The sequence below is a fragment of the Episyrphus balteatus genome, chromosome 3, assembly GCF_945859705.1.
Source record: "Episyrphus balteatus chromosome 3, idEpiBalt1.1, whole genome shotgun sequence".
NCBI lineage: Eukaryota > Metazoa > Arthropoda > Insecta > Diptera > Syrphidae > Episyrphus > Episyrphus balteatus.
Genome location: NC_079136.1, coordinates 100,690,686 through 100,703,917, shown reverse-complemented (window position 1 = coordinate 100,703,917; position 13,232 = coordinate 100,690,686). Strand labels below are relative to the sequence as shown.

At 29.1% G+C, this 13,232-nt stretch overlaps 1 protein-coding gene across 2 annotated transcripts in view; it reads right to left on the bottom strand.

Moving 5' to 3' along the window:
- LOC129916557 (box A-binding factor) overlaps positions 1 to 10,495 on the bottom strand; it is a 34,350-nt gene extending 23,855 nt beyond the window's left edge. Inside the window, exon 1 of one of the 2 annotated variants that reach the window (XM_055996564.1) lies at positions 10,176 to 10,495. In XM_055996564.1, coding sequence (XP_055852539.1) covers positions 10,176 to 10,178 — 3 coding nt within the window. In that variant the 5' untranslated portion in view covers positions 10,179 to 10,495. Of the gene's footprint in view, positions 1 to 1,524; positions 1,641 to 10,175 lie in introns of those variants that run through there. The other variant, XM_055996565.1, reaches the window with a different exon arrangement.
- Between the last annotated feature and the right edge of the window lie 2,737 nt (positions 10,496 to 13,232).

The window sequence follows — 13,232 nt, the reverse complement described above, 5'->3', positions numbered from 1 at the left end:
TGCATTGGAAAAAAATCAATGCAAAATGTGTGTATTTGCAATACATTTTTTTTAATGCCAATATTTTTCAGTTGCAATAAAATTTCTTGCCAATGCAATTTTTTTCAAGGTAAAATAAATGCATTTTTTTTTTAGTTGCAATAAATATTTTTCTTAATTTCAAATGCATTTTTTTATGGTTATTCTTACAACCCTGTTGTGTACTCGTAAAAGCAGAAAAATGAGGCACTTTAAAATAAGATGATGCCCAGTGCCCGCTTTAAAGGCCATCTTCTTAAAACAATAAGATTTCTTCTTGAAATCTTCTAAGAACATAAATACTTGTTGGTAATTTTTTTTTTTGTCAGATGCATTGTTTTTTTCATGCGACAGCGAGTGGTGGTTAATAATGTGTAAAGTTTTTGATAGTAAAGTGAAAGGTGGAGATTAAATTTGTTAAAAAGTTTAAGTTCAGAAACAAAAATCTTCATTAGATAAAATAATAAAAATAAAGCTTATTTGTCTTAAAGTGAAAAGTCTTACTTTTTATAGACATCCCATAAAAATAACAAAATTTACCCTTTTAAAATTTTGTTGTATAACATTGATGAAAATAAAGTGATCTTGGCAAATTTGTAAATTTTGGTAAAACGTATTGTCCTTAAACCTTACCCTTCTATTTAAATATAAATCCACTTTAACTTAAAATGTCCTCACATAGAAATAAAAAGATTTTATTATTAAATTAAATGGATCCGTTTAAATTAACACATTAGATATTAAGAAGATTTGTATGCTTAACTTAGGATGGAAGTCTTATTGGAAAAAAGACATGAAGAAATCAGCTACAGAATCTTCTTGTGCATTTTTTTTTCTCTGAGTTAACTTACTGTTAACTACAGATAAGAACATATACAATCAGAGGGTAGAAAAAATATCGAGCTTGTGTAAATCACAAACCACTTAATCCGAACTTTTTTCGAAATGTTCACATGGTTGGATTTTGTCCGATTTTTCATATATGTAGCTTTTTACTTGCATTACTGCGCTGCGGTTAGTCGAAATTGATAAATAAAAGAAAATCTTGACGAAAAAAATGTACACGTAATTTAAATTTGAAGAAGTTTAATTGCTAGATTAGTTCCATCAAGAGTATGTTGCACTCGAGAGGACGAGGGGAGCCAGAGCCGGTGAGGTTAAAATCCCACACTTCTATGAGCACGCGTTTTAGGGTACCTACCTATTCAGACTTTTGTAGGTTTCAACACCTCCCCAAAGAAAAGGGAAAAAATTGTTCAATGTTAAATATAAAACTAATCTACGTTACAAGTTCTACAAAAAAAAATATGTCTTTGAATTCTGCACTTTTGTTTTATTTTCCAAATCGTCATTCAAAATAAAATAATCCAGCATAAATTGAAAATAATATGAAATATAAAACCTAATCTCCTCGTCTCGATTGGTGCTCTAGATTATTTTATTGATATATTTTTTCAATTTAAAAAAGAAGTACAAAACACTTCAAATTATAGCCATGTGACTTACCCGTGCATCGAAATCGATAAACCATTCAATTTATCTGTGTTTCCAATCGCCAATAAATCCATCAATAAGCTGCTGGTCTTACGACTCCAACAGTGTGGCATATTTTTGATGTTTTATTTTTCCTCCAATTTTCTGAAGGTATAAAATAATTCAGCCAATGACTGGAAAATAATAATACAAAAAAAAAAAGAAAATCCAACACTCATTTAACCATGAAACTAAAAAAAAAAATCGAAAATAAACAATGAAGGTGTGTTGATTATACATTATTTCCTTCTTTTTTTATAAAGTATTTTTTAATTTTTTTTTTATTACATTCTCCCTGCCTCAGCTCCCTTTTAAGCCAATCAGAAAATGGGGCCATAAAGCCATAATATTCCATTTGATGTCTGTCATAAGGCATAACTCATCGATCGATCGAATTACTGCTGTTGCTGTTTTGCCATAAAAATAAAATAAGCTCCAATTCCACCGAACGCCATATTGCGACACAAAAAAAAAAAAAAACAATCACTCACGTTCAGAACCACTTCAACAAAATGTTAAAAAAAAAAAAAAGAATCACCATGAGAAGGACAAAAAATTATCAATATTAAAAATCAAAATTAAAAACGCCCGTGTTGTTATATATTTCTTTTTTTTACGTTTTAAATAAATTTATTTTTGTCGATTTTAAGTGGGTACCTGACATTTCTCAAATTATTTTCTTTCTTTCGGTACGTTTTCACTTGATTCACCTTCAGACGAAGGCGACAACAACGACGACGACATGGGCAACGTGAGATTTTTTTATTCGATAGAAATAAATTTGGAAATTGATATCCATCTCGAATTACATAATAAAACATTTAGCCACATAATATAACTAATTCTTTTCACATCATTTTGGAAAATAAATTCACTTTAAAATTGCATGCTTTAAAAACACTACTCATATTTATATAAAACTTTCAAAGTAGTATTTATTTTTTTGAGCTCAAAGCGTTCGTTTTTCATTCAACAATGTTGATGGAAAAATTATTAAAAATTAATGACATTTTCCGTAAATTATTCAAAATTAAAATATTCGATATTTTATTCATTGTTATAAACCTTTTGACTCTGGCGTTTTTAACTGAATCAAACTTGCCTATCAATGATTTTTCCTATCGTGTTATTAGTACAAAAAAATCGAATATCTCAGAATAGATAGTGGCATTAGATAAGTTAACGTATCATTTCAGAGATTTCGTTTTACACCAGATATATAAACGCAAAAATTTTACGTTTTTGTGTTCAATCATTTTTTATTGATATTTAATTATTTGTCTTGGAGTTTTTTTTAAATTTATTTTCAGATAGGGCTATATTGGGTTTTCTTGTAAGGCTTTTGAGGGCAACTAGAGAGGTGATAAGTGTGAACATTGACAAATGCAATTAAGAAATTATCTTTTTACTTTTCAATGTGTATGATATCTTTGAAATTACATAGCAAATTCAATAAACAATTTACAGGAAAGAAATGGAAAAGAAATTCGATTTCAACAGTCATATCGTCGTCGTGTCAGTGACGCATCCAAAGACTCTAATTTTTTCGCAAACGAAATTTTGATGGCTATGATGATGGCACCCCCAAATGCTAATTTTTTTTTTTTAAACCTGACTGGTTCGACTGCCCAAGGTTAGCCCAGGATAGTCCAAGATTTTTTTACCCGAGTTGTCGGGTACCCGGGTATTCGGGTACCCGAGAAATGCGGGTACACCGTTGTTTAGTTACCCGAATGCCCGGGTACCCGGGTGTATACGTACTTTTTTTGTGGTGAATAAAAACTAATTCTTCTATAATATTTAAACTAAGCGTAGCGAAAATAAAAGTTGGGCTATCCTGGTATAACTTTGGGCAAAAAAAACACTATTTTAAACTTTTAAATAGGAAAAAAAATCACAATTTTTTTGGTTTCTGATATGAAAAAAAGTTTTTTGTTGTAGTTAACTTTTATAAAAATAGTGAAATAGAGGAAAAAAAAAGTTGAACTTTCCTGGGCTAACGTTGGGCAAACGAACCACAGTGCAAAACCAACAATTTTTACACTGAATAAAAAAAAATGTTTGTGATTTTTGAGGTAAAAAAAAATAGTTCCGTTATAATTTTAGAACTAAGGGTGGGCTAGCGAAAAAAATCTTGGGATATCCTGGGCTAACCTTGGGTAATTGAACCAGACAGTTTTAAAAAAATTAGCATTTGGGGGTGCCAACTTCACATAGCCGATTTTGATGCAATCTTTTATATTTTAGTGAATACTACAATTGAAAGAAATTTCCATTTTATTCATAAATTAATTGTATTCATGAATAAAGTTTGGAAAAAGTAACATGGCTTACTTCGAAGGACATTTGTTTTTGCTCTCCTGTAAAATTTGGTATAATGGAGTTACACACTTTGCAAGCGTCACCGACGATATATCTTCACTCAAAGTTGAAAGTTTTAACTTTCGATTTTTAACTCCCGGAAACGAAGAAATTGGGAAGCATTCTTCAGATTTTGCATCAAAATATAATGTTTATAATTTGAAGTTTTTTTTTTTTCGAAAATCTAATGTACACATAGATATGAAAAGAATCAAGAAAACGTACTTAACCTAAGCTCATGTCACATTATTAATATCAGTTTAACATTTATATACTTTAGGAATTAAAAACAATTTATCTTGTTGCATGATATCCATTTTCACTTCTTGTGTGCCTTGACTCAAGTAAGTTTTAAGCTTCTAACTAATTCATAGCAATTGTTACATTCCAAAAATAATAAAAATTAATAAATCAAAATTAATATTTATATTGCTTTATAAATAAATCTGTCCTCTATATATTTCTATTTTAATGAAACATTTTATGCGCAGTATTTTTAAATCCTGTTTGGATTTTCAAATGTAAGTAAATGGCTGAAACTAATTAAAACCATAAATTGCGTCAATTTATTTGTTTTATTTTTGTTTTGCTACACTTAAATTGTTTGGCAAAACGCAAACAAAAAATATTGAAATAAAAAATAAACAAAAGTTGCATGTGCAATAAGATAAAATGCAAATGCCAATGATTTATGGTTTACCGTAATAAAAACATAAAAATTAAAAACAACCTAGCTACTTGTGTTTTTTACACTTTAGTATTATGCTTGATTAGCTCATGCTTAGCTTGTTAATACATTTTTATCTGGTATAAATAGTGAAATAAAATTAATAAATTTTGAACACAATGCACACTAACATTAAAAAGTCACACCAAGTAAAAAACGTTTGAAACATAATTTCTACAAATTTAGATAAGTAACAACAACATCACTCTGGCAGTAGAGCAAACTTGATGTCGTGACGGTGATCAACTTAATTTAATTATGAAAGACCAATTGATCTATCCATTTAGTGATGGCGGTTGTTACTAAAAAAACAGTTTTCGGGTTTTCCGGATTTTTTCCTTTCGGTTAAACCGGGCCAAAAAACCGGTTTTTGAAAAAAACTTGTTTTCGTTTTTTTTTTTTTGCTTGGTTTGACAATCCAAAAAATATTTGAATCTAATTTGTCAACCAAAGAAAAAAAATATTCGAAGAAAATCCCTAAGCTAAGCTTTTTTAAGTTTGATTTTCTTGTAAGAGTTCTTAACTCACCCTTAGTAGGAGTTTTGACGAATTTTTTGAGTTGAGTATGAAAGAAAATTTTATGTGGTTAGTTAAGAGAGGGAATGAAAGTTTTGAGGGTTTTCAGCTTTTGGTCTCGTCGGTTTTTTTTTTGTTTGTTCGACGTTTTTTTTCAGTCGGTATTTTTTTCGGTTTTTTGTTTTTTTTTTTGCAAAAACCGGGAGAAAAAAAAAGGAAGAAAAGCCGGTGGACCTAAACAAAAAATCCGAAACTGGTCAGTTTTGCCCATCCTTACCTTAATTACATTGTCACGGGTGGCACACTTAACCAAATGAATTTATGGTTTCCTTTTTATATTTTATGCATAATTTTAAGAAGTTAACTACAGATTTTCATAATACCAATAGTAGTATTTGATTATTAAATATGTAAACTGTGTAGAGAAATAGTTCCAACTTAATCGTTAATAGGTTCATTTTTCTGTCACGGTGGACACACAAGTGATTTGGAGGTAGAATACATTCTTACCGAATTATTTTGGTTTTCAACTGAAAATTAGAAACTTATTACAAACACCCAAAAAAATCGGTTGTAGAAATCACAACGAAATTGACTCGACAACCAATGTTGTCAATTTGATCAAGAATTACGTAATTGTTGATTTGATCACCAAATCGTGAAAATTACAACAGCTGTTGTGAGTTTTACAATTTTGCGATCAAATTTACAACGACCATGTTGTAATTTCAACAATTTCGTGATCACATCAACAATTAATTCTTGATCAAAATGACAACATTGGTTGTCATGCCAATTTCGTTGTGATTTCAACAACCGATTTTTTTGGGTTAATATGTTCTTTTATTTAATTTTTTTGTCACGTGCAAATTGCTCTGTAAAAAAAGAGTTTTTTAAGCACCTTGGGCATAGGTATCGTAGGTATGCAAATAACCTTGGTTTATATAAATTAATCGGCTACAACCTCACTCTAGGAAGGAATAAAAGAATGGCGACAACGAGAGACTTCGATACAAATATCTTAACGGATTGCTCCAAGAAGGGTTTTTCTCAAAAATTTAAATGAATATAGATCTTTTATCGTTTTTCAAGCAGAGGTACGAGGCATTGAATAAAATGTAAGGTTCTCAAACTAAATCCAAGTCAAACAAACAGAGGTAGGCGGATATTAAAGCCATACATTTAAAGACATTTTTGCTCGCCTTTTCTTGCAACAGCGAGAAACCGATTACTCGATGATTTATCGGAATCGAAGATTTGATCATTTTCCTCAAGCAGATAAAATGGATATTGATTGATTTCTCACTATGCTATTTTATAAAGGTTTCCGCTTGTATTTAGTAAACATATTATAATGATTTAAGCTAAAAATTGTCTTAAATAGGGTCAGTTTTCGTATATGTATCTGTACTAAATGATTTTCACACAAAATTTATAATTTATTCGTTTAAAAATGAAACGTTTATCATTCATTACTAACAAACATATCTACATTATATCTCTAGTTCGATAAGAAAAAAAAGGACAAACATCAGGTCTTTACAAATTAAGATAATTCTTTATCATATCTCTCTCACCCTAGATATTTTACCAGTACAACTGTGCACCTAGATAAAGTTCAATATCTTAATAAGGAACATTACCTTCCTTGGCACATTTCTGTCTTCCGTTGTCGATTTTAGTCTTATACAACTTTTCATATTCCTTGTACATGAAATACGCGTTCAACAAAAAAAATCCTTCAACTTGAAGAGTCATTTCCACACCCTATAATTGTTTCTTTTTTTTGTATTCCTTTTCTCGGTATGGTAAATATCTTTATCATAAATAATTATCTTACTAATATTATCATTTTTAGTTTATAAACGTTTACTCTTCCCTATCTATAAAACTTGCACAATATAAAAAAATTTAAGATTGTCGACAAAAATTCATTATATTCCGGATATAGCTACCTAAGGGTTTAGTGTTGAAAGAAATTCCTTCTCGAGCGAATTACTTATACTTAAATAATAAAGTCACCTTTAAATATTTAAATATAAAATTGTGATCCTTAAAAGGAACAGAACTAACTTTTGTTATAAATTGCTGTGATCATAATTAGTAAGTTTTTACAGAAAATAAATTATAAAATCCTTCAGCCCAAATCGTATAACTACCATTTGTTTTTTTTTTTTTTTAATAAAAAAAAAAGAAATACGAAAACAAGAAAAAATCATTTGATATCCAATATGTGCGTTCGTAATTGCTTTGAAGTGTGCTTTCGCTGATTAAATTGTTTTGATAATAGTCTCGTTCTGTGCCACGACGCAGTTAGTTTTTCTGGTGAAAAAAAAAATTAATAAAAATAATAATTATTAGAACATGCTCCATAAAGTGCAGATGTACATAGTCTATGTACTATATTTTTTATGGCAACCACCTGAGTGTTGGAAATATAATAAATTTCAAACGAAAATTATGAATAATCGCTTGTTTTGTGTGATAAGAAAGAAATCATTTTGGTGAAGTGCGCAATTCAATTATAGAAACGTATGAAGCGAAAGGCGAGTTTTTCGTGGCTACAAAATAAAACGAAAACGAATTTTTCGTCAGTATTCAAAAATATTTTTTTTAGTTTTTTTAAATTCATAAGTTTCAATTTTCACACGAAATATTTACATGTGTCACAAATTGTGCCCAAAAAATAGTCCGTAACATCGTCGATTTTGTTGAGGAGGACCGTGCGTAAAATCTGGTAGTTCTGATTTTTGGCACAGTTATTTATAATAATTATCTTAAGTTTTTCGACACGATAATCGAAAGCAAAATTGCTAAAAACGAACATGTAAACAAAAAAAAAATAGTAACATTTGTCAGCATTTCCTAATTGATATTAGCTCTTTAAGACTTATTTTTGGCAAATATGATCTATAAGGGATTTAAAGCACATATATTTCCAATAATCGGAGTCTTAGATCATCTCCATGGAACTGATCCAAATATTTTGCATTTCAAGATTTGGCTTTAGAAATTTTGTCAATTTTGTCGAAATTGAGATGTTTTTTTTTACTACCAACCTACTGTACTTAATACAAGTAGTCCGGTAAGTGGTGAATTTTGCGCTCCAAAATTTAGATCACTTGAGACTGAATTCATATTTATTCAAGTCTAGATTTTTTTTAACTGCGGTCAGTGTAAATAGAGCTGGAATAGTACGGGTAATTGTGTGGAAAAAATAACAAACCGGATCGTCAACGTTTAGGTGTGGAACTTTTTTCGTACAATTACCCGTACCGCTATTTTCTATTAACAGAATAATTTTGTTATTCTGTAATCCTCTTGCTAAAATAAGTGAGACGATAATTTTACATAAAACTGCAAACAATAAAAGGGGTCTAAAAACTTTTAAAACTGCTCGCTTTTTAATATTTTCGGAACCTTATATGCAGAAATTTGTAAAAAGAAGAAAAGTAATCCGGCAAATTTTGACCCTAACTCTTTAACTTATATTAATTAAGATCAAACGTGTACCGCTGTCTTATTTTCCTCTCTTAATTCCATCAAGTGAGAGATAACTCTCTCAGCCTTAAATCCACTACTGGTTTAAACTTGTTCTTTAGGTTCAAATTTCTTAATAGGTTTGAAACTTTTTACTCAAGAAGGTATTTTAAAAACGTTGATGAGAATGTAAATTTGCAAAAAAAAAGGACGTAACTTAATTGCTTCTATTAAGATATTTTACTTTAAATCGTTTAGCCGTTGTCATAAAGTTTATAAATTAATCAAAGTAAAGCTGGAATGCCATCCTTAAGTTATTTATAAATTAATAATATTTTTGTTTTAATCAATAAATTGCCATCAAAAATATGATTTTCAAATTAAAAAAAATTTGATTTTAATTCAAATTGGAAATAATTGAAGGTTTTTTGAATATGAAATTTCGTTGAAATCGGACTATTCGTAATTCGTTTGAAAGGCAGTTGGAAATTAAAAGAATTTTTCTATATGGATTCCACAAAAAGTTAGACCTATCTGGAGGAGGGAACAAAATTTTTTTGAATTCAAATTGAGAAAATTATCAAAATTAGTAATTTGCAGATACGGCTTACTAAGCTTAAATCAAAATTAGATCCACTAAAATTATAAAAGATTTTCAATAAACATACTGAAAAATTCCCAAACAAAACAAGAAACTTTTGAAACATCAACGTGACGCTTCTTTTCGATTTTGGTGAAATTCGCCATCAAAAATCATTTACACTGCTAATTCAAATTTGGTCTAATCAAAGGTTTTAGTATATGCTGAAACCCAGAATTACTGCCACGTTTTTTTTTTAAAGCTTTTAATTTATGTTATTGTTTTCTTAAAAAAAAAAATTCAATAAAAAACAATTTTAAGACGAAATCTAAAATGGCTCAAAATGAAGAGTAAAAATGCACTTCAAGTTATTAGCTATAAAGTTTTCGTATTTTTATTAGAAAATTGACTTTTTCAGTTGCTACTTACAATTAGAACTCAAAACCTTGAAAAAAAAAATAAATAATTAAAAAACACTGGTCACAAATATAAGTTTCTCCTTTACCTGCAAGTTTGTTCATTAAAATTACTTTTTTTTGACAGTTATTATAAAAACTTCAAGCAACCTCATCGGCGGAAATTAAAATTGATATTGATCTCTAAAATCATCTAAAACGTATTATCAATCCACCAAACCAAATCAAGTTTAGAAATGAAGATAAACAAAATAATCTCGCCTATCCTGAGCATATAGAGATCATTAAAAGGACAACGAGATAATAAAAGATAGAAAGACTTAACATATAAGTAACTTTATCACTTCAAGATAATCATAAATGGAACTTTGCCAATCCCAAAAAAAAAATATAAAATGACGTGCCTCCGATTGTGTTTCACACACTTGTTGCTCGCAACCGGCTCTATTATATTTTATCACTTCATTTCGGTATAATCGAAAATCGGAACACATATCTTGTGAGCTCACACATAAGATCTGATAATAAAATCGTAATTTCTTACCATGTATCTTTTAGCGAATAACTTGTAATCTGTCCGTGATGTTTTTTTCCTTGTTAGTATGGTTAATATTCGGTGGCTGTTTGGCCCTGTTTTTTTTTTTTTTTTTTTTTGTGTAATTCCTGACTCAGTATATATTATGTATGTAGATATATTTAATATATATAAAAATTTAATCGGTTATGCACTTTTACTACACACAATATCTAGTTTGATATTATTATCTGATGCCGCGTGTACTTAATGAGATATCTTTTCGATATCAGACCTCAGTTAGCAATGATAAGACAAGAACTTTCTGCATATCTTTCTCGCGATAGCTAGCTGCGAACAGATACTTAGTGTCGTTCCCGACAGTTGGCTATAAGGTGGGCACAGAATACAATTTTGTATCTGTGTGATGGTTTTTTTCGTATCCGTATATAATGTGGTGTATATACGTCATAAATTTGTAATAAAATGCAGGGATATTTTCATATACGATTTTCATTTGTGTACATAGTTGTTTATAGTGATAACACAGAAACTATCTAAACAACAGCCTGTTCAAAATCAAATTCGTCCAAAGGTAAGTTTTAGATTTCTTTCCTGGCAGGAGGGGTGTAAAGAAGGATCATTGCTGTGGTTTTATTATTGTTTTTTACTTTTTTTTACATAAAATTCCACAACGAGTCGTCGGACTGTGACTACACTTTGTTGTTCCATATAGTATCATTATCTCAGGTAAATATTTGATAACGAACACAGATACAAAACCGCAGAAATAAAAAAGTGTACCTACTTAAAGTGATATATAAATATGTTTTTTTTTTTATTTCAGTATACTGGCGGGATGCGGAGCTGTTCAAAAAAAAACTGTACAAATGCCCTAAACAGACTGACATGGAAAGTCTTGTTTCATTAGGTGGAAGAACACAATTCTAGTTTGACTTGGTATTTAGGAGAGACTTATGATGAAATTTTATTCTTACTCATATTTATATTTGATTCTTTAGAGCATGAGTAAAAAAAAGTATAAATTATTGGAACTTCTAAATTTTAGATCAATTTATACATTTTTGTGTTTTCTTTTTTCAATTCTTTCAAACCTCCAACTTCAGTATTTAACGGTAGGGGTAGGGTAACAGAATCATAGTTAATTTAGTTCCTTCAGAAAATTCCATTCTTTTAACATGAAAGCGATTAGATTTTTATCAAAGTGAAATTCTAGTAGTATAGGTACTTGGACTTTGCGTCTGATTTTTGGATTTTTACGTTTATTACGCTTTTTTTCTAGATTTCTCAAAAATGGCTCAACCAATTTTTTGCCAATTTCGTCAAGACTTTAATATCCAATGTTTAAAAATAAAACTGCATACCAAAACTTTTCATAAGTGTTTTAATGTCCTTGTAAATTTAAAGAGTTTTCCGGATTTTTTGTACAAGGAAATTAAAACAATTATGAGAATTTTTAGCATGCAACGTTATTTAGACATTTTATATAAACATGTTTTAAAATAAAGATGACTAAAACGCTTTTCGTTTAAAATGTTTTTTTACTTGCTTATAGGGCAAGTATTGGTTTCGTGTCGGAAAAAAAAATTGAGGTTTTAAACAAAACCAACATTTAGATGATGGAGAATTCCGAAAAAGGGCGTCTCGCAATTCCGTCCGTACGTCTCACAGTGGGGCAGAAATGGTGGTTTCGTGATATTAATTATCACAAGTCAACAACATTCTTGGTGCCGAGACTAAGATATACTTTTCTAAAGGTTGTTGGTGTGCTGAACTCGAATCTGAAGTCAAAAACATTCTATCAGCTCCCGTTTTTGAAATATTACCGTTAGAAGTTGCAAAAATTACTACTTTTGAGGTTAATTATTTTAAAAGGAAAGAGGATTGCAACTACGGCTTATTTTGTTTGTATTTTTAATATTTGATTATACTGAACATATTATACAGTTTTCTCTTCCAAAAAAAGTGTTTTAAAGGAATCAGCGCCACATTTCCAAACAGTTAAAAATAGTAAATAGTTCTTATATCAATACTTAAAATATCATAATTTTTTGGAAAGGAATATAAGTGCTGTATTGATGTACATAAGTGAATCTTACACTTCAGTTAAGAAAAAAAAATGTATTTGTTTTTCTTTTCGGCATTTCATAATATTTTCATAAATGGTTTTTGGGCGAGTTCGCAAGTTTTAAGGCATTTTGTTTCAGTTTGGTTTTTTATTATCTTTCTTTTTTATAGTTTTTTTTTTCAAATACTTACTTTGAGGAATATTTCAAAATATCAAAAGATTACTCTTAAAAATGTAAATAAATGTAATGTAAACAAAATTTCAAATACCATTGTATCTTTTTATTTTCACATATATTCAATAAGCAAAAAAAAGTTATGTAATTTTTTTCATGTTGTATCTTATGTAAATAATATAGGTAAAAGGTGTACAAGTACATACTTCCCTTCCGTTTTGTCTGCAAACAGCTTGACTCAAAATCAAGTGAGGGGCGTGGAACAGGTGGACGGTATTTTTTGAAAATTTTAATTTCATTGAGCCAGTTTTTTTCGTTGGACAAAAATATTTGTTTTGTTCGGTTTGAACCATTTTGTTTTAAATTGGTGTTTAAAATTTCGTATTTTGAATGTTAAATTATTGGTATTACTAGAACCACAAAAAGTTTTATTTTTTAAATAGCATTCAATGTCTTTGAATTTATCATCGAAACTTTTTTTGTTGCTTGAAAAATAAAGTTCAATCAATTTTTTTCTTGAAACATGAAATTCATTAAAATCTAAAAACAAGTAGGAAATTACAAAATGAAAAATTGGTTATAATAATAAAAATAGTTAAATCTATTTAAACTCCTATATATAGCAAAATAAAATTTAGCAGGGGTTATACTATGTTTTCATTTCGAATACTTAAACAAAAGAAATAATTCGTATTTAAACATTTTTAAACAGTTTTTTGTTTCACAAATATTGCTAAATGATGTTTACGAAACCAACTTCGTGACTTAATCATTATTGCAATCAGAGACTATGCAAAAAGAGACTATGGACTATTTCTCATAA